At 41.8% G+C, this 27689-nt stretch overlaps 1 protein-coding gene across 7 annotated transcripts in view; it reads right to left on the reverse strand.

Annotated features, from left to right (window-relative positions):
• Positions 1–624: 624 nt before the first annotated feature.
• slc12a7b (solute carrier family 12 member 7b) overlaps positions 625–27689 on the reverse strand; it is a 49880-nt gene continuing 22815 nt past the window's right edge. For 3 of the 7 annotated variants that reach the window (XM_035619019.2, XM_035619023.2, XM_035619026.2), the window contains exons 2-26: positions 20728–20822; positions 20109–20240; positions 18542–18688; positions 15507–15561; positions 15080–15210; positions 14707–14948; positions 14382–14593; positions 13428–13595; positions 13166–13264; positions 12968–13025; positions 12316–12490; positions 12092–12210; positions 11836–11934; positions 11233–11352; positions 10941–11045; positions 10041–10209; positions 9331–9526; positions 8964–9133; positions 8647–8778; positions 8415–8522; positions 7992–8114; positions 6076–6251; positions 5250–5264; positions 3740–3873; positions 625–3629 (exon numbers count right to left, since the gene is read on the reverse strand). In XM_035619019.2, coding sequence (XP_035474912.2) covers positions 3538–3629; positions 3740–3873; positions 5250–5264; positions 6076–6251; positions 7992–8114; positions 8415–8522; positions 8647–8778; positions 8964–9133; positions 9331–9526; positions 10041–10209; positions 10941–11045; positions 11233–11352; positions 11836–11934; positions 12092–12210; positions 12316–12490; positions 12968–13025; positions 13166–13264; positions 13428–13595; positions 14382–14593; positions 14707–14948; positions 15080–15210; positions 15507–15561; positions 18542–18688; positions 20109–20240; positions 20728–20822 — 3272 coding nt within the window. In that variant the 3' untranslated portion in view covers positions 625–3537. Of the gene's footprint in view, positions 3630–3739; positions 3874–5249; positions 5265–6075; positions 6252–7991; positions 8115–8414; positions 8523–8646; positions 8779–8963; positions 9134–9330; positions 9527–10040; positions 10210–10940; positions 11046–11232; positions 11353–11835; positions 11935–12091; positions 12211–12315; positions 12491–12967; positions 13026–13165; positions 13265–13427; positions 13596–14381; positions 14594–14706; positions 14949–15079; positions 15211–15506; positions 15562–18541; positions 18689–20108; positions 20241–20727; positions 20823–22995; positions 23217–27689 lie in introns of those variants that run through there. The other 4 variants (XM_035619025.2, XM_035619021.2, XM_035619022.2 and 1 more) reach the window with 4 other exon arrangements.

Raw genomic sequence — 27689 nt, forward strand, 5'->3', positions numbered from 1 at the left:
GAAGCCTGCTGATAGCCGTGTCTGTAAACAGCTACTCTAAAATGAAAGATGAATTTTAAAACACAAGTCTCTGGCACGTTCTCCCTCTTTCCCCTCTGCCACGGTCACGCTCTGATTGAATCATACGCCGGTATGGTTCGTTTGTGTGGGACAGGCGACCGACCATGTGACCAGTCGGGGGTCAGGCCTGCTGCTGCAGGGTAACCGATTGTACAATTAGATACAGGAGCAGGGGGCAGAAGGAGGCTGACACCCTCCCCCTGCAGGAGGATACACCTGACAGGACCAGTGATCATCGCACTGTGTCAGCATCACATTTGGTGATGGACCCGTGGCAGTCATCGGACACAAAAGTATGGACGTGCCCGATTTGGCTCAGAGATAATACCCAATTAAATGGCTGTTGTCAAGCAGCAGCATGAAGACATTATCACAGGAAGGCAAGGCTGCCCCCTAATGGATGACTGTTTGCTAACTGCGTTTCTGACAGATTTGCAGTCTGTTCAAATCTCTCGTGTTTCTCGTGAGGATTTACTTGTTTTCAAAACCGCCCTCGTCATATGTTGCACGTCTCCCAAGTTGTGACCCTTCATTCACGCGACTAGAATCAGGACAAAAGACATGTTTTTGTTTATTTCAGCACTTTTAATAATTACTCAAGAGGCACAAATACAATTAACAGGTCTACCTTCCTCTATACGTGCGCCCACATCTGATTTGCCAGCGTAGCCGGACGACAGCAGAAACACACACACACACACACACCGCATCACCTCACAATGATATTGACAAACACACACACACGCACACGCACGCACGCACGCACACTACTCTGCTGGTCCCCTCGCAGCAGATGTTTTTTTTTCTTCCTTTCATGAATCCATATGCAGCATCGGTTCTGAAAGAGAGATGTGATGGAACATGTTTCTGTCCTCAGCCGAGCCTCAGTGACAACTTGAGGTAGATCACAATCTCCAGTCACCTCAACCACTAGAACTGTGGAACACACACACTGCCGACAATCCTATTTACCCTCAGGAACATTTTATTTAGCGTCTTTTGAGTATGGTTTGATGTCGTTCATTTATGTACAGCTACTGCTATATAGCTCGTAACCAAATAAAAAAAACTAAGATAAAATGTGTTTAATAATAATTTATCGTTACACCCTTCGATGTTTCAAAAATAATAAGACTAGACAAACTTAGATTTTTTTAATGCACAATTATGTTGTTTGTCAGTGGCTAAAATAGAAAATGGAACAAGGAAACTGAAATAGTTTGTGATTGATAGTTATGAAACCACTCTTCTTCTTCTTCTTCTCTTTAAACTGGTTGTCTCCCTCATGTTTCTTAACACTTTCAGTGCAGTGTGCCACTGTATCACGAGGAGTCTTTACTTCTGTGTGTTGTGCATGTTTTGTTTCTGGTAAGTTGGAACAAAAACACAAAAAAAAAACTTGACAACTGCTGCCATCTTCACACAAGCCTCCCCTTTCTCTGCCTCCTTCTGTAAAAATCACACCGAAAAGTTAACACTTAAAGTAACAGAAAGATCAGTTATAATGTAACAAACACTACAGCGAGACCATAACTATATAGTTACATATAGGCATACATCGACGACTGAATAAAACACAACAAAACAGATATGTTGCATAACTGACGACCGAGAAGTTCAAATTTCCCCACGAAGAGCTGCAGGAAAATATGAGTTTCTGGTTGTTTTTTTTTTACAAAATACTGCACAGCTAATTTTGAAAAGAAACTGTGGAGGTACATCTGCGAGAGGGTTGAATCTGGTTTTCTTCTTTCCTCTTGACTAAAAGTGATTCTTTGTGCGGCAGGTCGATCGGTTGTGAAGCGCCTGCAAACCACCGTTTCCTCAATCGCGGATTCGTGGAATTTTTAAACTAAAATTATGGCAGAAATTATGAGCTTTATCATAAATAACGATTGTGCTCCGAACTCCAGAGTTTCCAAAGATTGAAGATTGTCAATGTAAACAGCTGCATCCACAGCAGGTCAATGCTAGAGGAGGCATTAGTGATACTTCCACAGTTTCTTTTGTAGTCATTTTGGCACTTTTTTCTCCTACACCTGCTCAGTCTGGGACTCGAATTCTAAAGATTTTTTCGTGTTTGGTAAAATATTATGAAAAGTTATTGTAACAGGAGCAGATTTTCTTCTTGAATATAGTGTCGTATCAACCAATAGACAGCGACGCTGCACGCAGTACGACCGAGTGAGAGGACAAGTGCTGAAAGATTGGTAGTGCAAAGTCAACAGTGCTGTAACTACACTTCACTATCACTTTAATATACGGGATGAAAGCGCGTAAAATAAAAAAAATTTGATTTACACTAATTCACATGTGCCAGTTTGTGCTTTTACAATTTAAAAAGTATACTCAAGTTTAAGATTTTAATCTGTGAACCGACTCGGCAATCTACTAAATTATTGAGCTTCTGCGTGCTGTCAAACAGCCCTTCAAATTAAAAAAATCTATCTGTAGTCATTCCCAACTGAGCCCTCCTTTCGGACACCATAAATATACATGTGCATGATAAAGCTTCACAAAACGTCCTAGAATATTAACTATGGCTATTTTCCCTATTTTTTCTGAGGCTGGGAAATGATGACCGCTGATCGCTGCCACCCACTGAACAGAGGATGATCAGTGCTCAGCATCTTTCTGGTCCTTCGCTAAATATCGACAAGGCAAACAAACACTACCGGCGTTAGAGAAGACGTTTCCACTGCAGCCGAGAGGCCGCCCCTTCGTTCTGCGACAAACGGGACTGTAATGTCACGTTCTGTGGTTCAGACTGAAAAAGAGAAGCTACTTCGAATGAAAGCGTTTAAGTACAAACGGTGATGCAGACCAAAGTGACCAGCAAACTGTATTTGACATCGGTAAAGTCTGTGTGCGCTGCTGTGAGTGAGCTTTCTGTCGCAGAGCGTTGAAGGATTGTTTTTGTGTATATTTACTTATATGAAACCGACTTTAAAAAGAAAATCCTTTCTTATCTTTTTTGTTTTTTTCCAGCTGCAGCCAACGTCTCTGCTCCTCCCAGAGCCAAGTACACCAGACAACACGAAAGACTACGAGGTTCATCATCAAGAGCACGCGTTCACTTCTTTGACTATCTTTACACAGTGAGTGCCAGGAAGTCGACAACACAAGAGGGGAAAGCGTACGAAAATGTAACAGAGACGAACGTTTTCGGGGGTTAAAAGTGTCTCTATGCTTCTATCGTCCATGTGCAGGGGGGGTGGGGGGGGGGGACTGTGGCCCAGTGTCGCTCTCTCTCGGACGATCAGCTGCATCAACACTAAGTGTTCCCTTCATCCTCGGGTCCTTCAGACCGTCGGTCAATCCACAAACGGTCCAAGACTTCCAGCAAACCCCCCGCCCTCCATTAAAAAACCCAGTTTGGATTCTTCCCCCGAGAATGCCCGGTGACCTGTATCCATGGCAACAGCCCATGTCTGCAGAGTGGGGCGAAACAATGTTTTTGTTTTGTTTGATGTTTTTTTAGGAGTAGATGGTGATGACTTCACGGCCACCGCCTCGCACCAGAAGGACCCGGTTCAGACCCTCGAGGAGAACCTCCAGGAACTCCATGTCTGAGACGACAGCAGTCAAGGGACATCCCATAGATCACATTTCATCCAACAGTGGCTGGCATTACACTAAAACACTTCAATGAACAGGAATTGGCAGCGGTTCAGGATACAGTTTTCGTCCCCTCCTCGGTTCCGAGGTGGCCCGGGCATGTTTAGCAGGACCAGGTGGGCTCCCTGCGACTTGTTGACCACCACCTCGTTCAGCTTGACCGCCGTGTGCATCCGGCGGACGTTAGACTGGTTCCTAATGTGACAAGAGGTTGACACGGTGAGGAGAGACGGAACTGGGGGAGACATCGTTCGCCAAACTACACTAAGCTCTACGAGCTATAACTGGGGAAATAAAACATGTTCTCTCTGTTTACTGGGGGTCTGAAGAAATTCATGTAATCCAAGAATCCCCAAAGAATACAACAGCTGTAATTCACAGCAGACAATTTTGACTTATAGCAGAAGAAGCACAGGCGTTACTAATAACGTTAACAATGGTTCTGTTCTATTCTAGTGTCCCGGTGAGCCACGAGAGTGTGACAAGGAGTCAGCATGAACTACACCCAGAGCCTGAAACTGACAAAGCTCTATGGAATTAATTTGTTTTACAATTTTTACCTAAATATAGCAGCCCTCATGAGTAACATAAGAGCTGCTTGTGCGTTCTTCTTTGACTGAATAAATGGAAAACTCAGACAAAAAGGTTCCCAGTTACAGGAGTCACTTGTTCCCATGGTTGTACAACAGGAAAACTAAAAGTGACAGGAGGATTTTTTTCTGACTTGCTTATGAAATGTAACCTCGCTAATACAGTGAGTACTTTAAGACATAACAGTCGCATATATCAATATGAAGAAGAAAAGTTGCATTTCGATTAAAGCACATTTTATGTTAGTCTTGAACACAGGTTAATAAACAAAGGTGTGGTTAAGGGACAGAGGCACTTCTAATAAAGAGGCAGCATTTAAAGGCACAGGGGATGCAGTAACTGAACCCAAATTCCAATATGATGTTGTTGATATTGTCATGTTATATTAGTTTAGTTTGTCATAACTGGTTGTACAGTTTATTTTAACAGGAACCACTATCCTATGTCTAAAAATGTTGCCTCTTTATCGTCACCTCCACAAATGTTTGGTAATAGTGGTGAAAAGCACATGACATCAACTGCCAGAAGCTAAATTACGTTAAAAAGAAAGGCAAATGCAAGGCAACACAAAATTCTGCTTTCCATTCTTCAAAAGAAAAAAAACATTTCAAATTTAATGTCAGGCCAAATTAACATTATAAAAAGCTGGAGGGAAAGCACAAGTTTGCTCATGGATACAACGTCAGAAATATCACATGCAAATGAAATGGAAGCTCTTCCACACACATCGAGAGTGATCTTGAATTTGTTAAGTTCATGCACCTGCACACACACACGAGCCAGGACACAAACACAGATGTACGACGAGCACACGAGCTGGAGGACACTATACAAAGCTACAGTCAACACAGCAGCAATAAACACACACACACACACACACACACACACACACACACACACACACAAACACACACACACATATATATATATATATATATATATATATGTATACGGCCTAGGGCAAAGAGAATGCAACTTACAGACTCTCCCACTCTCTAGAAGGAGGAAAATGGGACAGAACAACAGAAACAGGCTTAGATGCAGCTACACCAGCTCTCTGCACCACACTGCATGCTTCCAACCGTCCAAAACAGTTCACAGTGACGCCCAAATGAGACTGAAGTAGACCCAACAGAGTTAGACAGGAGGAACTAGGGCCTCCAGGTCTTCCCTTTCCTGCTGATTGGAATTACAGATTGTATCAAATGGACTGTGACGCACGTGATGAAGTCCACACACCGATAGCATGGACATGGGAAAAGTGATAGTGTACACTAAGTGTGTGTGTCTGTGTGTTGTGGCCACGCACGGACACTGAAATGGCTGAGAGTGTACACACGCATGCGCACACGTACCAAAATGCAGCCTGAACGCACACGCCATCATGCACACGGTTGTCCCATTTCACCCTGTCGGGCTCAGCGCTACTACAGTACTTCTACGACACACTCTGTCCTCCTGCACCGAGGCCTCGGCACCATCCTGAAGTATTTGTCAGTTATTGTCTGTGCTTAGGTTCAAAACTTCGGATCCTCTCATTTCTTTACAGATTTGGACAAAAATTCAAAATGGTGCAAACGTCTCACAGGGCACATGCATCATTACTGTGCATCTTGTTATATATCACAACCATGACAACGTATAATACTTGACACTCCAATATGGGAATGTATTTGATTATATTAGTGTTAGTTACACTTTTCCAAAATGTACAGCTCCTCCTCTTTTCAGCTCTTTCAGCTACAAATCCACAGGCACGTTTTTTTTTTGGGGGGTCGTGTTCTGCACAAACGATGGGATACTTACGGTTTCATGTTGAACAGGTCACGCACGGCGACATTGGCGTTGCATTCGCGATTGCGAAAGCGCTCCGAGAACAGTTTGTCCTTGGTCCACGTCATGTGAACCCGGTCGGGCCCGGTCTCGGCCTTGTCATTTATCGCGGCGTGAGATGCCGTGTTTCTGTCGTGGATGAGCTGGGCCTGGAGAGGAGGGAGAGAGGAGGGTGAGAAAAAATCAGTAGGTGGATATGGTTGTTAACAAGGAGATATTTTAGAGGACAGAAGTGAAAAAACAGAAAGAAAGAATGAGAAAAGGAAGGAAAGGAGTGGTGTAACAGGCACTGGCGAGCAGGTGGGCCAGACCGGGTGAAAAGAAAATGAATAATGGGGAGAAATAGGAATAAAAATGTGGGAAGGAGATAAGGAATCACAAAAAGAGGTGAATAAAAGGTGCAAGAAGTGACTGGTTGGCCACTGAGAAAACAAGTTTGGACAACAACAAACTGGAACCAAAGACGATGGAAATTCCAACAGCTTTCCTTCTACAAGTTGGTGCGACAACATGCTAGAGAATAATGGAAACGAAAATAAACCTGTTCAACAATCACAGCGATACACATGTACCGTATCATAAAAAATACATATCTACCTTTGGCATCACAAGACAACACATATCTGGTCAGGTTGACGGCCCCAGCCAAGGGGGCGACACAACATTTATGGGTAGGATTTAATACTGTACAGCACCGCAGAACAGAGTCGGACTAACATACATCATTATAAGAATAAAAAAACAGTGATCTGTATTTGCTAAACTAAATACATATGCTCATACACATATAATTCATCTGGGAGAGAAATAGAAACAGCAACAGGTTGCAAATCAGATGCTCACAGAGCAGTCTGTGCAAAGCCTAGTTTAAGGAATGAGTGGCTGGAGGGAGGAGATGGCAATATGGAAATAAATGGAATGGGTGACTATGGTTAACCCAAGAAAAAGAAGAGAGACAGTATTGTCATGTCAGAATTAAGAGTTTGAACCACTGCTGGATTAAAATATACAATTTTGAAGATCATTAAAACTAAAGGAAATAGAAGAAGAAGATAAAAAACTTGACTTGACACTGCAATTCTTAAATTCTCATGACTAATAGGGTTGAGTTGTACCGCTTCTGCTGAAAGTCAATGTTTGTCTTTCAGGACTTTACACACTCAGATTGTTTAAACCTGCTTTAATCACCCGACATGTGCGTTTGACAACATCGAGCCAGTACGGAAGATTCTGTCACTGTGTAAAAATCACGTTTGATGTTTCTGAGAGAATACTGTCCACTCTTTCCACTTGCAATTTTTTTGGGATGTGGGGAAAGGGGTGAGATCATGACAGTGATGGGCGCTCGGACTACAGGCTCAGGGTGCAACAGGCTGATATTCACAAAGCAGGCGTCAATGACTCTAGAGTAAGTAGCAATAACGACGGCCCAATCTGGACTTGAATTACCTACAATAGCCTTGTTAAAAAAACTCAGTGCCAACATTCAAATCAAGTTTTCCCCAGAAAATTAGAAAATGTTACAATTTAAATTAATATTTGTGGGGACCTCGATGAAAACCTTTAATAAAGTCAGCTGAAAGTTTTTCAATTAATAACAAACTTTTCTTCCTACATGATCATGAAACAACAGTTTCTTGATCAGCACCTCTGCTTTCTGTATATGGTGTAATTCTCATGTCAAAGATTCATTTAGAATAACAGCAGCCTTCCTACTCCTCTTTAAACAAAAAAAAGGTTTTTCCATATTTAAAAACCATGTTGATGATGAAAGTGAATAAAACAATCCAATGACAAGTGACAGTTGTAGCTTTGTGAAGATGGGCCATTGGGTTTACTGTAACAGTGAGGGACAGTGGGTGGATTTAAAAAAAAAAAAGGGGGGCTACCTCATCCTCCTGATTTTCTTCCACGGTTGAGGAGTGTCGGCTGAGGCTGACGCTGACGCTCTCTGCAGCGCCCTGGTTCTTCCTCCGGATTGAACTACGTGACTCATCAGTGATACTCTGAATCTGAGTGGTGTGGCATGGCCCAGAGAGGCGATGGCAGGTGAACAGGGCAAAGGGGCCATTTGTCATATATCGCAGCATTGGGCCATATTTCACTAAAAATACTCTTCTAGTCATTTAACTATGTAGTCTGATATTTATGGAATTAAACAATATATTTGGTTTTACATGTTCGACAAAGTTATACATAGAGCGTGCTAGTCACTACACCAACAACAGCCACTTGAATTTGAATGTAACTACAGACAGTCGGGGATAAAAGGATTGTGAGTGCTGGGTTGAGCTGGAGAAAGTTAGCAGTACCTCTCTCTCCCTCTCAGTCCTGGACAGCTGCATCTGTTTCAGCATCTGAGACCTCTGCTCCATCACCAGCGTCTTCTCATAGGTAAAAGCTGAGATGTCATTATCATGCTGCAAAGATAGGAACAGAAAAGTCAGAATCAAATCAAAAGGTTATACTCAGTAAGATTGAGATTAAAAAAAAAAACATGGGAGCAATTAACAGCTACTGATGACATCTCCTTCAGAGTCTCACCATCTCCACCACTTCCACCTCTGCATCCAATCGCAGGTGGTACAGGAACATCTGGAGATCTTTCTTCATTTGGATGCTGTTGTCATCCATCTGGGCCACAGTGAAGATACGCATCTTGCATTTCCTCCACACCTAGTGGGAGAACAGACAGTTATTGTAGAAGGAGGTGAGACAGAAATATCACAGTCAGGGGTCGATGGATGAATTGATGAATTGACTAGCAGCAGGGCCAATGGGAAGGCAACAGGAAAGAAGCAGAAAGCATTATAAGAGAGATAATGTATGAGAACGAATTCAACCCAAACGCAGAAATTAACCTTGTGCTGTCGCAGCAGGAAGGGCAGCAGCATCAGCATGCCTCCATCATGGACCACCCACCACACATCAATGGTGCCCTCCCCCAGGCGGTCCTGGTTGGTGGGGAAACTGTCCACATTCTTAGCCACAAGTAAGGCGTGATGGGCGGCTGTGGTCTCCCGCACCGTCTCTGGATGGATAGAGGAAAGATGAGTGTGTGCGTGTGTGTGTATGAGACATTACTTGTTAATCCCTGTGTGTTGTCTGTGACTCTGTTCAGAGCTGGAATTAAAAACCCTCCCTGGTGATCTGATCACAAGTGGACAGCTCTAAGTACAGGCAATGCATATATATATGCCCCCCCCTAATTATTCTTGACCTCTCTACCTATGAAACATTTCCATGACTGTGGGTCATTCGACTGCTTCCAGGTCCCAGGCCAGGCCATGAGGACGGTATTGTGCTTCATGCCTCCCAGGCCCGCAGACTGGATGAGGTGGGAGACGCCATCTCTGAGGTTGGAAGATATCACGACATGACAGAAACCCTTGGTCCGCTCTGCTGACATGGCGGACTTGATGTTCTGGATGAAACATGGGAAGGACATTAGAAGTGGAATAGAAATTAAAATGGAACACTCATTATTTATTCAGACTGATCGGTCTCAACAATGCTCACGAATGCAGCAGTCTGTATAATCTGTAATTCAGATTGTACACGTTTCCTTTCGCATGAAAAAGTAATCCAATGATTAAAAAATGATCCTGAAGACAAATCAGATCGGCAAAAGAAAAAAAAAAGACCATACAGAATTTGTCCAGGAGGTGGCAGTGTTGACCTGCAGTCTGGTTGTAAAATTATTGTCCTACCTCTATTAATCTTGATTTAAATAATATATTCCATTGTGGGCTCAAACACTGCCCCCATAAATCATTTTGCAAATTTAAAAATTTTAGAGGGATAAAAAATGGTCTTGTATGAGAAATACAGATTCCAGGGCAAAATCATAAAAATCATACATGACAATACACTGCCTGCATTTGCATTTTCTGTGTACATATATTTGTTTGCTGCTGTGCAAAAATGTTCAACTATACCTGCTCGGCCCTCTTGGCCTCTGCGTCTTTGGTGACATATGTTCCCTCTAAAACATTTCCCACTATCGTCAGGCCCTTTCCTGCCTTCAGCTGGGTGGTGAGGGAGAGCAGACGAGGGTGTTTGACTCCTTGATCCGAGTCCAGGTTCAGGAGCACCAGCAACTGGGGCCTGGATACATCAACAGAAAAACAAAGAGGGGGTGGGAGGTGAGGGGAGGGGGCAAGGTCAGGTTTCATTTCTTTGCAAGGTGGCGAGGTGACGGGAGAGGCCGTTTGAACCTCACATAGGAACAACATTAACTCTTGTTTAGTTTAGTACTACCTTGCAATGTAACTGTTAAAAACAATTCTTAGGAGCAATGATAAGTAAAATTGTTGTTACTGCATTACTGGATCTTAGCCAGCAGTGCAGGGAGACCTAACGTAGTGCTTTATGGTCACACAGCAGCTTTCAAACAGAAGAGGAGCAGAAACTAGTTTTCTTTAATGAGAGACATCTGCATTCCTGGAAAACGTCCCATACCTTATAATATAATTTATATTGAACATGAAAAGTGAATGATTCTGGAAAGGTGGTTTGGTTTTAGGACAGGCAGTCTGCAAGGTCATTGCAGGCCTCTACACAGAATGAAGGCTTAGCAACCTTTTTTGTCAGATTAGGTATTGGACCAAGAGATTAATCTAATTCACCCTCTGTGTCTATTCCTGTCTCTCTTTTGTCCCCCCCCCGACAGTGATAGGTGACACTGTGTCAACTCTAACCACACCCATATAACACACACACACACACACACACACGCACACACACACGCACGCACGCACGCACGCACGCACGCACGCACGCACGCACGCACGCACGCACGCACGCACGCACGCACGCACACGCATGGTATAATGTACCTCCAGTTCTTCGTGTGTGGTGGGGCTTCCTCAAGGCGAATGAGGGCGTAGCGAGCTGCATTCAGAGAGAGCCCACGGATGCCGTCACCCCACTCCTTCTCTGCCCTGAAACAAAAAAGATAAAAAATGGAATGAACAGAATAACAACACACACACACACAGAGATTGATTCAAGATTTCCTTTATGTCAGAAGTTTAGATTATTCAGGCACAGCTAGGCTTCTGATGCCGAAGATTCTCTTTAACACTTTTGAGCCCAAGAAAATAATGTGTACAAATGTGTCATTCTTACCCTCTATATTCGATGTATTTGTAGATGCACCCAGCGATGGCCATGGCAACAATGGCATAATACCAGGAGCAGATGAACATGAGAGCAAGGCACAAGCTCATTCCCAGGAGGGATAGAGCCCTGTCGGAGCAAACACACATTACAACTTTAGTTCATTAGCTACATACCCATCCATTTTTTTCCCAGAATGACGGTTTCAGGTTGTCTGTACTTTCATGTCTTGAAGAAACAAAAGTAGTTCAGAATGGACAGCTGAGGGGCTTTCACGTAAAATTATGAAATCCACTGTACAACCACAGTACTGTACCAGAGCGCTGCCCTCAGGTCACCACAAACCACATTAAACATGTCTGCCTGTGGTTGTGAAGGTGTTTCTATGATTCTTGGCTTGCGTCCAAAAAAACTTCCAAAGAAAAGCCTCAGCCATCTCAGAAGTAGGATCCCTGACATCGTTAAAACAGCTGAGTTTTGAGAAATTTAACCTCAGAGACTTTCAAGTTTTTTAAACTGTCTGGAAGAAGTAGTATAGTATAGAATAGAAGTATAAAAGAGCATCTGACAGAGAGACAACATACTTGCGAGACTGTCTAAGTGGTCACCCACCAGTGGTAGTATTTGAAGCGAGGTCTCCAGTTGGGCGTTCGCAGCAGGGTCTGAACCGCACAGGCCAGGTTGACAAATAGGTAGCACATGAGGAAAAACCTGTGCAAGGATGAGAACAAGCCCAAAAAAAAGTCTACTGACCTCTCATCTAAATCTCCGCATTATGACCTACTGTAAGTGTGAAATACATAAGGCATAATACATTATGATTACATGAAAAAAAAGTGTGTATTATTTCTATGCAGCAGATACTGACATGGAGAGGATAGGAGCTACAGCGTCCAGTGAGGCGATGAGGATGCCGATCTCACAGATTCCTGCAGTCAGGAGCAGAGCCCAGGTAGGTTCTCCGTTAGCTTTCCCGTGACCAAACACCTAACACACATATATACACACACAGTCATGTGTGAAAACCGAAGAAGGGCAATATGAGGATAAAGACAGGCTCTGACAGTATTTGGAATTGACTGCGTGTCAAACCTGCAGGAAGGGTACGATGCCATCTCGTGCGATGGCCTGCAGCAGGCGCGGGGCACCAGTCAAACTTTGCAGGCCCGCCCCACAGCAGGAGAAGAATGACCCGATCACAATAACCCAGGGTGAGGGCCATGATAATGTGCCTATAACAAGGTTTCCTTTCACAGAGTCACCAAATCTGCAACATAAAAACAATCATACATGTTACATACACCATGTTGCTTTACTCAGCTAGTATGTTTTGACCCCCTAACATGTGCAATATGTCCTGAGCCTCTTGTAATGGGCACATGATCATTTCATTCATGATTTAATCTCAAGAGATGACACTAAAAGAGAAGAGGAAACATTGTATTACATTGAATTCATATTGTCTTATTTATTTATTCATATCTTATTTACCTTAGATTCTGTTTTCTATTCATATTGTATTTTTACATTTTCCCCTTGTGCTGCTACTCTTTAGTGCTGCAGAGTCAAATGTCAATTTCCTCAACCAAATTTACACAATGCACACTGGTTTTCCTTCTACATTATTTTATTAAAAAGAACCAAAGGAAAAAAAGGCATATCTATGAAAAGATAAATCATTCTGAAGTTTTTGTGCACAGTGTGTGTACAGTATTTTACAACATGTGCCAGATGTGAAACTTACTTGTCTCGAAGCAGAACGCCTTCAATGCAACCACCAAACAGAACTACACAGGTGATGTCTGGGGAGCACGGTTCAGGAGAGTGAACTTGCTTTTCTTCCAAAGTCTCCAAGAAAACAGGTTTTTTTTTTTAAATCAACAGTTTAAACTAATTCACTAGATGTTCTGGTATCAGTGTCATATCAAAGCTTTAAGGATACAGATGATGGAGGTGGTAGCGATAGCCAGGATGGTCCCGATGGGGATGGACTTCTGGGCATCCCTCAGGTCACCTGACCGGTTTGAACCAGCCATGATACCTGGAAGGCGTGGTCAGAAACAGTAAATCAAACGTGAACAATTCAGAAATGAAACAAGAGCTCTGAGCATAATAGTAGCACAAAATTATAGTGTCTGTGTGTGTGTGTGTGTGTGTGTGTGTGTGTGTGTGTGCGTGCGTGCGTGCGTGCGTGCGTGTGTTACCGGTGACAGAGGGGAAGTAGATGCCGACCAGCAGTGTGAAGAAGGTGGTAATATCATTGACTACATATGGCATGTAGACGTCTTGGGCGGAGTCACTTCCCCCAAGAGACGACAACTTCTTGTTTTCTACCAACATACCCAGAGGACCATACTCTGACCACATATTCTCTGCACGAGAGACATAAACAGACTAATTAGTTTTCAGACAGCATACACCTCGCATTGTGCTTAATCACCCAAGTGACAATATTACGTGTTATTGCATAATCTAATACTTTTTAAACACATGACTAGTTGGAAATTAAACCTAGCATGAGTAAAACATGTAAAATCAAAGTTCTACAAGTAAAAAATGTTTTAACTGCACCAGACTACCCTAAAGTTAACATCTTAAACCTCAATGGATGGCAATTGAGCAAAAGGTGAGAGAACACTGGTAATTAAAAACAGACGATGGTACAGGGAGGCACCTTACAGCTGATGTAATCCAGTCAAACCTATCTGAATCCTAGGGGGAGGAAATATGTTTCTGATTTTGAGGGAGAGGAGTAAAAGAAAAGAAAAATGAAAAGCTAATGGAGATGAGAGAAGATAAATAGAGTAAAAAAGCTTACATATGAAATCATTTAGTACCAATGGAAACTTACTATGGTTTCGTGTCAATAGAAATATGACAGGAATGCATTTGCATTGACGATCTGGAGTAAAACTACTTTCTGATGTCCAACAGTTACATAACAGGAGGAATTTTCAGAGTTTCCACTGTATTTTAATGAAACATTGACGTTTTGGATTGTTTAAATTTCCCAAGGAGAGGTTAGTATTTAACAAATGTTTCATTTTGGAATGGTTTACTTTGATAACTTTATAATATATAGATAATAGGTCTGGGAAGTGTTTTTGTTTTTTTGCACTCGGCCCATAAACCTTGCAGAGGAAACATTGTGTTCCAACCTGAAATGACTCCACTGGTCAGCCCTGGGATGCCCTGCACCACGGTCACATTATTGTTGAGGAAATATTCATTGCAGGTGGCATTGAGCTCCGGCCCGTCACAGAACTGCTTCCACAGCTTGGTAGTCACCGTCATGTTGTCTATATCCTCTGTCTTAAGACACTTGTCAAAGTTGTGGTTCTGCAGAGTGCGATTTCCCAACATGCAAACACTGCATTGTGGAAAAACATATAAAAGTTAAAATCTTTAAATTTATTTAATAAAGCTAAAATAAGAAAATGAATCATAGCAAAATATGGTTCAATATCTGTAAACTGGACTCACGGAAAGTCTGGCGGCTCAAAGATGGTCTTGATGACTCCAGCGTAGATGGCAAAGATAGAAAGAACGACACAGGCCAGGAAGACTAAGGCCAGTTTGTTGACATATTTCACCCCGACAAAGACGACCACGGCCATCAGTGCAAGGCAGCATGTGCCATAAACACGCATGTTATTCAGCAGGGCATCCACCTTGTCCTCCTTTCTCTCTGCCACAAAGATGGCTGCTTTAGGCACAATGTAAGTCTGAAATGCAGGGGGACAAACAAGACAAAATAATGAGAAAGAGGACAACAGACCACCTTACTGAATTGTAAATACAGGTGGAGGATAACCACCATATATAGCTAATCCAAGCACTGAGAGAGTTCACTTACCAGAAGAATCTCTATAGTACCCAGGATGTACATGGAGCCAGCAAAAGTTGTCCCAAGGTAGAAACAGAGGCCCACGGCTCCCCCAAACTCCGGGCCTAGAGATCTGGAAATCATATAATAGGAACCTCCAGCTGGAGACAAAACAATGATTCATTTGAGTAAGAAGACTTACAAATCAACTACACTGAGACAACGATTCTATGTGATAGAAATATTTTAAACATTTATTCAGCAGGCGATCAAAAGGTCAAACAAGTCAGTTGAAGCTCGAGCACAAATACATTTATCAATTAATTTTCTCCTCAATAGAAACTAAAACAACAGCGACAAATCCACAGGTCCTGTTGTATTATAATTTTTTTTCCCTCTGTTCATAACACATCCCTTGTTCTCAGTTTGTGTGCGACGAAGCACCGAAGAATCCTACCTGGCACGACGCCGTTGGTAGCGATTGCACTCATGGATATGGCTGTCAGCATGGTCTGTGGGGAGGGGACAGTAAGGAACCCCAAAAAAATTAGTATAAAACATCAAAGGATTATACTCATACATCGTAATCACTAGATATTGTTTATGAGATTCAGCGATTTTCATTTGAATGACCTTGAAGTTCATTGAAGGGGATTTAGGACAGTAAAGATCACAAACCTTCTTGCCCACCTAACAATTAGTTGCTTATTCCCAGGTGTTTTTTTCTCCGTTTTTTCCAAACACAGGATCCTTGGAGAGGTCAATCTAGCATTTGACCTGTTAAAAAGACTTCTTATGGGATTATGCTCTAAACTCTGGATTGGTAATGGATATGAGCTTTTCCATGAAATCGGTCATTGTGGCTGAAGAAATTTTCATCAGCCCTTTACCCAACTGTGCTTCCAAAAGAGAGAAAGGGCAGAGCAGAGAGAGAAGGACAGGGAATCACAAGATAAGGAAAACAAAGAAGAGAAAATATAGAAAAGAATTAAACTGAACGAGTTGGAAGAAAGAGGGAAAGAAAAAAGCATGGAGGTGAAAGAAGAGAGGACAAAGGAAAGTGGAGGAAGTGGAAGAGGGGAGCAAGGACAAGGACACAACGGAGATAAATCTTGTGCGCTTTGCTGGGGCGTCCGGTTTAAAGTGGCAGACAAGCTGGAGAAAAGCCAATTACCTGAGAGTTTGACCTCCTGCTTCGACTGAAACCCTAAGCAGTTACTGTGAATGGTGGCTTGGACTTAACCACACATTCATCAAAGAATTTACAGTTAATATAGCAGAACTGGCAGGTAGGTCGTCCCAGATGAAACTTTCCATAAGTAATTTAGACTTATAGGTTTTTTTTTATACAGTGACCTGACAGGTTTTGTAAACTCTTGAGTCGTGGAACAATGGGACTTCAAAATGAAACTCGACCTGAATCAAATATTATACTCTTTGAACATCAAGGTTACACAAAGTGGAATAAAATGTACTTTTCTGAAGTCCTCATCAAAAACAGATTTTTTTTTTCTATTTTCATAATTTAATTGGTTAACAATTCACCATTGGTGTGTTTATACAATCTTTACTCATAATAAAGTGGGGTGATAGTAAAGTTTAAATAACTTTAAAAACTTTATAACTCAAAAATATGGTGCGCTTTGGAAAAAATGCTCCCTTTTATTTCGTTGTGCATTTTGTTTGCAAATCACTCTACAGAAATACATGTCGTCATTTGGTTTGACGGTGCTTTGCGTTGTTCCAAGTATCGCTGCCAGTAGGAAATTAGTCTGATAAAATATCTAACGTGAAAATGTCTATTATAAAACGGAGTGCTTAATTTAATTTTTTTTTATTTAAAGTGTAGATTGAGTTCCCGTTTTTTTCTTTTTTGTCAACTTAATTTCACATTTTAACAGTCTCATACAATTATTATAAACAAACCTAAAACCTCTTAATAATTGAACAAATCTACAATTTTCTCTCTTTCCCTCTTTAACCTGCCCTCCCTCTTCCCCTATTCATTTCTGTGACTACTGTTTGTGTGATTATTGTATCTCACTCACTGACTCAAATTGCAATGATTGGCTGAGTAGCATCATGTGAGTTGATGTGCAATGCACGCAAGTGGTCTCTGAGTTTCCTGGACCACTAAACCAGTGCAGTGAAGACTAAAAAAAAGCGGAGCTGGTTAAAGCTCAATAAGTCACAGTGATCCATCAGTCACAGGAGCAGGACCGGACAGGACGGCGACTGAGTTTGGGTCTGGATCTGGACCATGTTCTACCTATTAGTGACCTTGGATACTGGGAATAGTGAATGAGAGAAAAGAGAGGGATTTCAGCCACAGTCTGAAACTTTAACAAAATAAAGAAAAAAGTGGTGAATGAATTCCCTTTTGATTATTTTTAGACATTTCTGGCGTTGGGTCTGGATCACACAAAATATGACCTGTAAGCAGATGGCCGAAGTCAGATGTGGCCTAAGCAGAGAAAATGAACATTAATCTGTTGGACAGAGCTTGGCTCTCTCATTATGTAAGAGCAGTGATGCAGTGGCGGGTAAACCCTGCTAATGCATTACTACTACACTGTAATGAAATGGAGTTTCCATCTTTCGAGGCAAACCGTTCATGCAGCTATGAAATCTGGTATTATGTCATGGCATTACACATACAGTACACTGGGTTACATTTTTTCTTCTTTGGTAATCGAATAAATAAAAATGTGATTAAATGTCCGGGATTCGTTCAGTAGAAAATACGTTTTCAGTTTGATTCTTGATTTTGTACTATCTGAAATGAGGTCACTATCAGACTTGGCTGCAGCGTTTCATTACGAGGGCAAAATGCATTCATCTGAGATAGTTTGTACTTTCCCTGATTAAGCTGAAGTAATCCATTGTCTACCGTGGGATTTGACGAATACAGCCCCCAAGTGGGTGTGCATGTCCCTATGCTTCTGACACTTTGCGGATGGACAGATTACACGTCAAAGCTGCCAGGTGCCATTAGAGGCTCGGGGTGTATAGGAAATGGAGAGTCACAGCGGCTAAATATAGGAGGGATCAGTGACCACTGAGTCAACTTGGCGGTCATTCATTCCTGCTGCCAATCCAACATTTGCGTCCGTCTGCCATTAAAAGTTGAAGCCGCCTCTGCCCCCAGTGTCAGCAAACATCCTCAAGCACACAGACGTATTCCCTCTGCTGCGCTGATGTATTCATAATGCACTAAAGAGCTGGGGTATATACATTAAGTGCACTCTTGCATAACCTTGCACGTCAGTGCTCTAATGACTTAAACTCTAAATCCCTTAATAAAGGGCAAATAATATCCACATGAAGTCAGACCAGCTCCTTTCACAAAACGTAAACTCTGTTTTCATGTGGAATATTAAAGGACGCGCAAACATGTTTCATTCCATTTATTTCCAAGTTAAAGCTAAGATGAATCAAAGAGAATCAAAGTTAAGAGGTGAGTCATGTAGGTCACAACGAATGAGTACTCACACAAGAGCAGCACAAGACGACGATAGCCAGGGACTCCAAGATGCCGGCGGTGCCGACGATCCAGGTAAGGCGCAGAAACAGGATGACCCCCAGAATGTTCTGGAGGCAGGGGAGGTAGACACCCATGAAGGTCCCCATCTGTGGGCTCTATAGAAGTGGGACAGGGGCGGAAAGGGGAGGGGATGAGATGGGGAAAGAAAGGACTATCAAAATGTGTGTTCAAGTGTGCAGGTCGGGAAACAAAAGGGGAACCAAGAAAAATTGTGTCAACAAATCCTATAAATCTCCTCGATAGGATATTAGCATACATGCACAGAGAAATGCTCCGTTTGCAAAGCAGAAGCTGCTGCTATTAAAAATCTGAAGAACATTCTTCAAAACCTCAAAAGCAGTTGTAAGACTTACAGCTCAGTGACATCATTTTATAAAACCAGTAACAATTTTTTTTGAAAATCCTTCGATCCCTTCCAGATAGCTTCCCCTCGCACAAAACTGTAGTTCCGCATCAGCATGTAGAGAGGAACAGGCAACAGGAATATAATAATGAAAAAAGAAGAAAACAAAGACGACAAATCGCTCAGCTCAGGATTGACGAGCAGCTACCTTTTTAGCCACTTTTCTCCAAATGTTCAACACTAGTCCCACCGGTCCGGACAAAGAGGGGCGACAATGGTGTCAGCTTCACCCCCTTATTTCTTTAACATGATGTCCCTGCAAGCCAATGGGAGGTACCCCAGAGTCTTTTTCTCCATTTAGGGGACAGGATGAGGATGGCGCAACTGACATGGGACTGAAGCTGTGGTTACAGAAGCATCTACATGCCGCATGGCAGCACTGTGGCTACTTTGAATTTCCCTTTTTCTGAGAAAACTGAAACATGAGAGTACCCAAAGTTCCTCGAGGAGAAAACAGGACAGAAGGGCGACACAAAAGCTTGTGTTGACTTAATAGGAAATTGTAGATGCCTGACTCCCAGTGTTATATTTCATAATTCATCTGTTATGAACTTTTACCCTGTCCTCTGGCCCAACCAACAGGGTCAAGGGGTTATACAGTAAAAAAAAATACATACATGAGAAACTACTCAGTTTCCACTTTCAACCACAACAGGGTTAAAACAGCAATACAGGCTCAGAGTAGATTTCTCTGGCTAAGTTTTAACTTGCAAAACGGAATCTGTTTCTGTGAGAAAGAGACTGAATGAATATTTATGCTTCCTGTGACCCGGGTAGAACAATGACACAGCAAAGAGTAAAAAAAACAAAAACAACACATATTTGAATTTTGATATCGCTGTATCTACAATGGTTTGACCTTCTCCCCCCCCCCAACAGTTTCACAGCAAGCATAGAATGTGAGCAAGGATTATGTTCCATGCTATGGAGAAGAAAATACATTTTGCATAACCCCAGACAGATTTAAAAAATAAAACAAACAGCGGGAGTTGATTGCTCATAGACCCTGTTATGAAGTGATACTTCAGCAGGTCTAAAACAGCAACAGTGAGAGTAACAGAGTAAAGCTGTGATTCACACACATCTTATGAAAACAAGGCTCTCTGCTGTACCTTAACAGCCTTCTTCTTGGCCCCCTCATCCTCATCCGCCTCCTCGTGCTCCTGGGCCCCCTGGGTGAGGTTGGTGTAGTTTGCCAGTTTGTTGAGGAGCGATGACACCATGGGGTTGCTGTCCATTTCCTCCTGCAATACAGATATATCATATTTAACAATGCTGAACAATGGTAGCATTAGACATCTGAATTTTTTTCCCCCAACTCATGGTTTGACTTCTTCTTCCTTCAGTCCCATTTTACAGGAACAAAATGTGTAGACCATCTCAAGAAATTCTTAGAGGGCAAAACTTTCGAGGATTAAAATAAAAAAATTAATATTTAGTTTCTGTTCTGTTCAAAGCATCTTAGAATAGCATGAGCATGGGGAAACCAGATGCTGCAGTGCCTGATTGATTCTGTTCAAGGGCCAGTGACCGCCAAGTAGCAAGGTCTGCCAAGGGCCAGCTGAACGAACTGGAATGCACTGGATTTCACGGCAAATTTAATTGAGGCATTTTCGAGCTAATAGAAAATTGGTGCCTCCCATCTGCTTGTGAACTTTGTATTTAGTTACCCACGACCTGGGTATATGGATTATATCAAGTTGAAGGTGATGAAAAGTGTGGGACAGTTACCTCAAACAGAGCCATGTTGGTGCCATCATAGCTGTTGCCCTTGTCAATCTCTGTGTTGTTGATAAAGGGGCTGTTTTCCTTTGGAACGCCATCACCTGTGGAACCACAATCACAATTGGTTGCTTTGGGAGAAATATTGTTTGAGTGCATCGTGTCATGTAACCATGCTGGCGGGGGGAAAAAAAACACACTCCAACAACGTCATTCTTTAAAGAATACTTCTGATCTCATGTTCGCAGGTCCTTTGTTTTCCAAAACAAAGACCAAGAAGATTTGTGCTAGAGATGTCACGATAACAGTTTTAGAATTGATCCAATGATTTTGATGATGAACATCATAATACTTAGTCATGTGTGTGTGTTGTGTGCCCAGGTAATCCCTGCTAAGAATGAATTGACAAATATAAAACAATATAATAAAAACTTTCTATGTAAATAAAATAGAGGCAAATAGAAACATGAGAAAAAACAACTGTACGATTAAAAACCAGCAGATTATTTCAACACAATGTGACACTGAGACGACAACATTTCTATTCATCCAAACTTAGCAACTACACATTTTCACAATAAAATCAAACAGCTTGAAAGATGTCACTTTGCTCTTAATTTTTTGGCAAAGCAAACGTTGTGTTTTAAGATGCAGAGCTCATTTTCATTTTCCCTCATCTTTGAAGGATTTACACTCATGCACAGAATACAACTGCTTCTCCTTTTTGTCTCCTGACCCCACGAGAGAAAGGACAATAGGTACTGCATCACTCAAGTCATCTCAGCCAAACACGTTCTGTTATGACTTTCTCTGCGTCTCCTCTTTGACGACCACAACAGAAGCCACACAGTCAATACATGTCATACACTAGCAACCGAGCCGTCTTCAGAGGCGACATTCTATCACCAAACTGTGAACAGCTTTGTGTCCTTGCTGCCGGGGGCCGGCAACCTAAACACAACAATGCACCGAGCGAGTGCTTTGAATGAGAAAGACAAGTTAAGATTGCAGGGGCTGTGATTCCCAAAATGCAGCAATCAACAGTATGGTACATCATTTTCTGAAATATTGGTGTGTTTTGAGCTTCTATTTAAATACGTCGAAAGATAATTCACAAGTCAAAGTGCAAAGGAAAAAAAAAAATCCATTCTAAGCAGATGGATGATTCATTTTCATCTCAATATTCCCATTAATCAAATTTACCAGATTTTCTGCAGACACAAAATAAGTTAAAAATAAAATAACTTTCAGGCTGCTGTTGTCTTAGAGCTATGACTTTCAGTGTTTTTCCTCAAAAACTCTAATCTCTCTCTCAATCAGCCCTTGTTCCAGGGAAAATCTGCTCTGGTCCTGCTCAAAACTGTTTGTCTGCAATCAGATAAACTGTTGCTACACAAAAGTCCTGCGCTGCCACATGAATCATTCTGCTCGCGCTCAGGCTGCTTCAGTTCTGCTCTTGCTCATTTTTGCGAAATGACCCCGTTATGATTCCCCAAACCAAAAGAATGTCAGGTATGACATTGGCCAATGCTTCGCTGTAGAATGATAAATTGTGGTAAGTCTTTAAAACGATAACCTAAAAAAGCATGTTGGTCAATCTTCTGCATTGTCACACACACACACACACACACACACACACACACACACACACACACACACACACACACACACACACACACACACACACACACACACACACACACACACACACACACACACACACACACACACACACACACACACACACACACACACACACACACACACACACACACACACACACACACACACACACACACACACACACAGGCAGAACATTTTATTTACAGCCATGTAAAACCAAAGATGATCAGCCTAAGAAATGAACATCTGTCTGTCCTTCACTAGTTCTCAGTTTCAGTGGGTTACTGTTAAAAGCTCAGGATAATCCTTATTTATAAAAAAGTATTTATTGCATCACAAATATTTCAATCTCAGTTCATGCAACAGCGAGATTTTAAATAACATAGACCTTTAGCTGCTTATGGTTTCTCTGGGTGTGTTGAGACTGTGTAGAAGAAAATGTTACATATGAACATAGAACTCAATGTAACTTTTGAGTTTGTTAGACTTGTGAGACTGTAAGTTGTGAGACTAAGTTTTTTTTCATGTTACATAACTACAGATCCTACAAAAAAAATGTAGACAAGATGCAATATGTGGTCAGTTATCCTGACTCAGATAGAGCAGTTACAGTTTACAGTAAATACGTGAAATGCCTTTAGAGAACTGCGCCACCTGGTGAGCTTTTAGGTGAGTTATCAGGTGAGCTGTCAGGTGGGCTGTCAGGTGGGCTGTCAGGAGGAAAACCTCGACTAGTGTCCATTTGAGAGAGAGAGGTTTTGACGAAATCTGAATGTGAAATGAAGGAATAATGCTTTCAAAATTAAAGACCTGGGGCCTGTACTACCAAGCAGGATTTGCGACTGTCGAGGTACTGTAACTTCAGGACTAACTCTGGGTTTTCAGTCCCATGAAGCTGGTTCTCTTCTTACCAGAGTAGATCACCACACAAGTTCAAGATGAGAGATCAAAGCCAGTCACAAGTCCAACTACTACCCAATCAGATCACTGGAAAACCAAGCATCATCATTCTACAAATCCTTATATAAAGAGTTTGAAGAAAACAATGATACACACACACTGATATTTCTTATGATCATGAATGATCAGCTCAGTGTAATTGACGACATCACACATTAACTTCTCTCCTCTGCTTCAGCAGCAGAAACAGTCTGACATCACTTCAGCTTCACTTCATAATAGTTTGATCATCGTCAGACAAAAGGGCAAAAATACTCGATCACTAGTAAACTTGATAAATTCCCATACTTATTTACATTATATTTTCAGGCTTACTTTAAATTTTGAAAAATTATTCGAGGAGGTTCTGCTTTTAGTTGTTCGAAGAATGTCGCTTAAACCAAATTGTCTGAGAAACTGAGAAAAATACGGCAAATGTGCTTGAAAAAGAAGAAAGAACATTAAATGCAAATAACCGATTATCAAAATGGTTGTTGATTGATTTTCTGTCAACCAACTAATGAATTAACCAACTAAATCTCGCAGCATGATTGAAATTCCGGACACCGTCAGGAGAATTCAGATCCGCTCATTGTCCAGAGTTTCCCTTTCACAAATGCAGCTCGCAACCGGAGACTGTTCGCGTGACTATCACCTACTTGAAATACTCAGTCAGGTTTATGCGAGGGGTATCACCAGGTTAGAGCGTGCAGGAGGAAGGATAGAAACATCAACACGTCCGCTCGCTTGCCGGAATTCTTCAGACAATAACCTGCTCTACTCACAAAAAGGCTGAACCTGACATTGCATTATGTTCATGCCTTTTATACGGACAAATAATTTTAAGACTTAAACCGCCACTTTAATTCACCATGAGTCATGGTACAAGATTTGCACAACTGTGTCAATTACAGCCATGGCTCTCTGCCTGGACGTCTGCCTCCATCAGTGGAGCTGCTGACGGTGAACTCTGACTGCAGCGGGGATTTCACGGGTAACTTTTGATGCTTGATCCAGCTGCAGGGGGAATAAGAGGCTTGCGGCGTGGCTTAGCCCACTGGTAATCACAGGGAAAGTCATTATGTCCTTGTAGTGCAAGGCTCTGAGTCTGAGTGGAGTGGGATGGCAGAACATACTGCATTAGGTCAGGCCAGAGTGTTTCAATAAGCTGTGATAGCAGGGAATGAATTTAAGATGATGACTATTCTGCGCCGTGAGGACGCAGCCCAGGCAGAGTCGACCTGTCAGCCGTTGCCTAGCTCTGGCGATGCTGCGCTACCACAGATAATCATTGTCTTAAATGACACTAGGTAAATCCTCTTTGTGCGCAGTTGGCAGGCTAAAACTGTCAATACCGTTTCCAAATCCGGGAAGTGTCCGCTTTTAGAATGTGCCCATGTGTAAGGTGCTTTTGACGTCAAACAGGAAGTGATCACCATTGTACTAGAAAGTGGGATGAGTACATTAAAGCTGCTACAAAACGTCCAACAATACAGTTAAAACTATATTTAGTGACAGTTTTTACCTAAGATGACGAAGCTTAAATGCAGCGCCTGAAGTGAATGAACAGTAGAATTAAAACAATTAGCCTCTGAGTTATCTGATGTTTTGTAGATAAACTATACTGTATTTAACCTTAATTTAAGACAGTATTTCTTTTATTAATAATCTTTTAAGCTCATGTTTAAAAATGGGGCGTATCTTATATTTCAGGACTAGACAGACAATTGTGTTCATTCATGAAAACAGACTGTTTTGAATGGGAAAAGTAACAGTGCAACTATATTCTCTTTTACAGAGCATTGCACTATGGTTTTTTTGGTAGCCTTAATATGTTGCTAGGCTAGCAACATGTCCCGATGGCCAGTGCCACAATGAACCAGGGAGAAAACAGCCAAGAATGACTCTACGTCTCTCCAGGATGATGATCTTGTTAAATTGTACAAAAAAAAAATTACCCAACTGTAACACACTCAGCTTCATAAACAGCTGTGATCTAAAAAGGTTGTTTTGTGTCAACAACATTTTATCCCACCTCCATTTCATTAAATGCTCCAGTGACCACTACGAAAAAGGTGCCAGCTGCCACATATCCTTCCATCGTAACCAAATACTGAAGTTACCGCAGGAGATGTTGTTGTAAATCGCACTAAAGAAAAGGCAGTCAGTCCGTCCACTTGTAATCCTGACTGTCAGTGTGTAAATCTCAGTGAGTGTCCTTCGGTGTGCTGTAGCGAGCGGTCCTGAGGGACGTGGTCCAGATTTATGTACAGTAGCAGTGACAAGACCCTGGCCTAGTTAACAGATGTTGCCCTCTGAGCACATTACACATGCTTCCTGGAAATCCATGTTTATATCCAAACAAAATCAGATCCAGTTGGGTTGTAGTTAAAACATCTGAGCGATATTATTTCACCACAGAGAGGAAGACTGTCTGGCATAGGAAGACTGACCTTCAAGTCAACAACACATTCACGCACTTATATTATTGATATTGCTACTAGGGTCGTGCACTATTAATTGATGAAATGATACAATACTACTAACCTGGCAAGTCAGCACCAGAAATACTGATCAGTTAAACTAATTATCAATATTGTATTGATGTACAATAATGGTAAACGATTTAATTTTAAAATGCAAGATGAAGCCTCTCGCTCCTGGCGACTTTTAGACTTGTCAACTAGTCTAAATTAAAATTTCCGCTTAGTTGACAGGGAAATTAGTCATTCGGAACATTGGTAATTGCTGCAGCATTACCAAATAAAGAAGGGAATGATCAGAACTCTGGTTTAGGTTATCAAAAGGCAATGAGCTATCCCTCTTTTCATTGTGGGGAGAAAAGGTTTAGATCATGTTTGACTCAAATAATGTCTGCAACCCTGTTCAGCTTGGTCCTCCCCTGAGAAACCCAGCGTGACGACTGACCAGGTACATTGTGCAAAGACGGCAGTCTGCTCTTTGACGTTTTTACCCCAAAGCCCCAACATCAGCAGTTCTCGTGTCAGCCCAGGACCACTGAAGGTGCACATTCAGACGTTTTCTCAAGAAGCAAATGAATATATATATATATATATTAGCAACATATGCACCTGGTCTTACAGGAGAAATTGGGAGGAAGAGAGTAACAGTGACGATGGCGTGTATGTGTGTGATCTGAAGAAAATGATAATGAAGGCGAAACATGTCCGGTCCTAAAACACCAATAATATCTCCAGCTAAATTGAACTTGATCTCATCAGACTTATCCTGTGATTATGTTATACGTGCACTATAATGTCTATACCCTGATGTGGAATCTATTCATAATAGAGGCATGTGAAAACTGGAGCAGCAATGAAGTGCAGCTTCTGTCGGTAATAAAACAACTGCAGAGGTTGAAACTCATAAAACCTAAAACAATATGAAGCAGTGAAGCTGACTTTTTAGCGACCAACGTTCTGTGGACTTAAATGGTCCAGAGTGAGCAAGGGCACCTACACCTGCACTGAAAAGCAGATTTTTTTTCTCTTCTTCTTTCTACTTGGTACAATGAGGTTTGTATGTGCTCTATTTAAAGGTTTGGCAGTGAAAGAGTGCATGCAGAGTTACACTGCATCTCCTTTACTGTGTTTGCTCTCTTCTCAACACTTCCCCTTCTTAATTTGCATGAACTGTAAGTACCACCAGACTTGACATCACTGTGGTCAGTACAGCCAATCCAACGAGCAAGACCTGGTCCATCAAAGCCTAACGTCATGTTTTGCACCTGAAGAAATGAAATCTGGTATTGAAGTTAAACATTTTTGAAAGACGTCGCAGTATGTTTATTCAGGGCTCAGTAGCTCACGTCAAGTGGTACGACATGCTTGCAGTTATTTAGAACAAACAAAAAAAGAAAATGGTCCCAACCAACAATGCTGTATAAAATCAAATATACACCCTGACTAAGTGCTCTTATTGACTACATATATCTAATATTTGATATTGTTTACTTCAAATTACTTGAGACAAGATCGAACCTGATCCTTTTCCGCTGCAAACGGAAAACTGAGCAGTGTTACTAATTTAGTGCCGTTTTTACTCTCGCCACTCTCATAAAACCCATTTCCAGCTGCAGCAGACATCCATCTTCAGCAAACAAGCTCGGATAAATTAAATGTACCGGACCTGCCCAGCAAAAACCAACTGGAAATGAAACTGATATTACTCCAAATAGATGCTGAAGACCAATAACTGCATTTAAAAACCATAAAGAGCATTTGAGTCTTTAAATTGACCATATCTGACCTATAAAAGACCTCATTCAGTAGCTCTTTGACAGTCAGATTTGAATGCTGCAAATTACTGTTTCGTGATAGTCAGCCTTATAGCAAGGCCGCCCTGATTTGTTAATTGGTGACGATAAATATAATGGGTTGCATTCAGAC

Source organism: Scophthalmus maximus, chromosome 21 (genome assembly GCF_022379125.1).
Source record: "Scophthalmus maximus strain ysfricsl-2021 chromosome 21, ASM2237912v1, whole genome shotgun sequence".
In the NCBI taxonomy this organism is placed as follows: Eukaryota; Metazoa; Chordata; class Actinopteri; order Pleuronectiformes; family Scophthalmidae; genus Scophthalmus; species Scophthalmus maximus.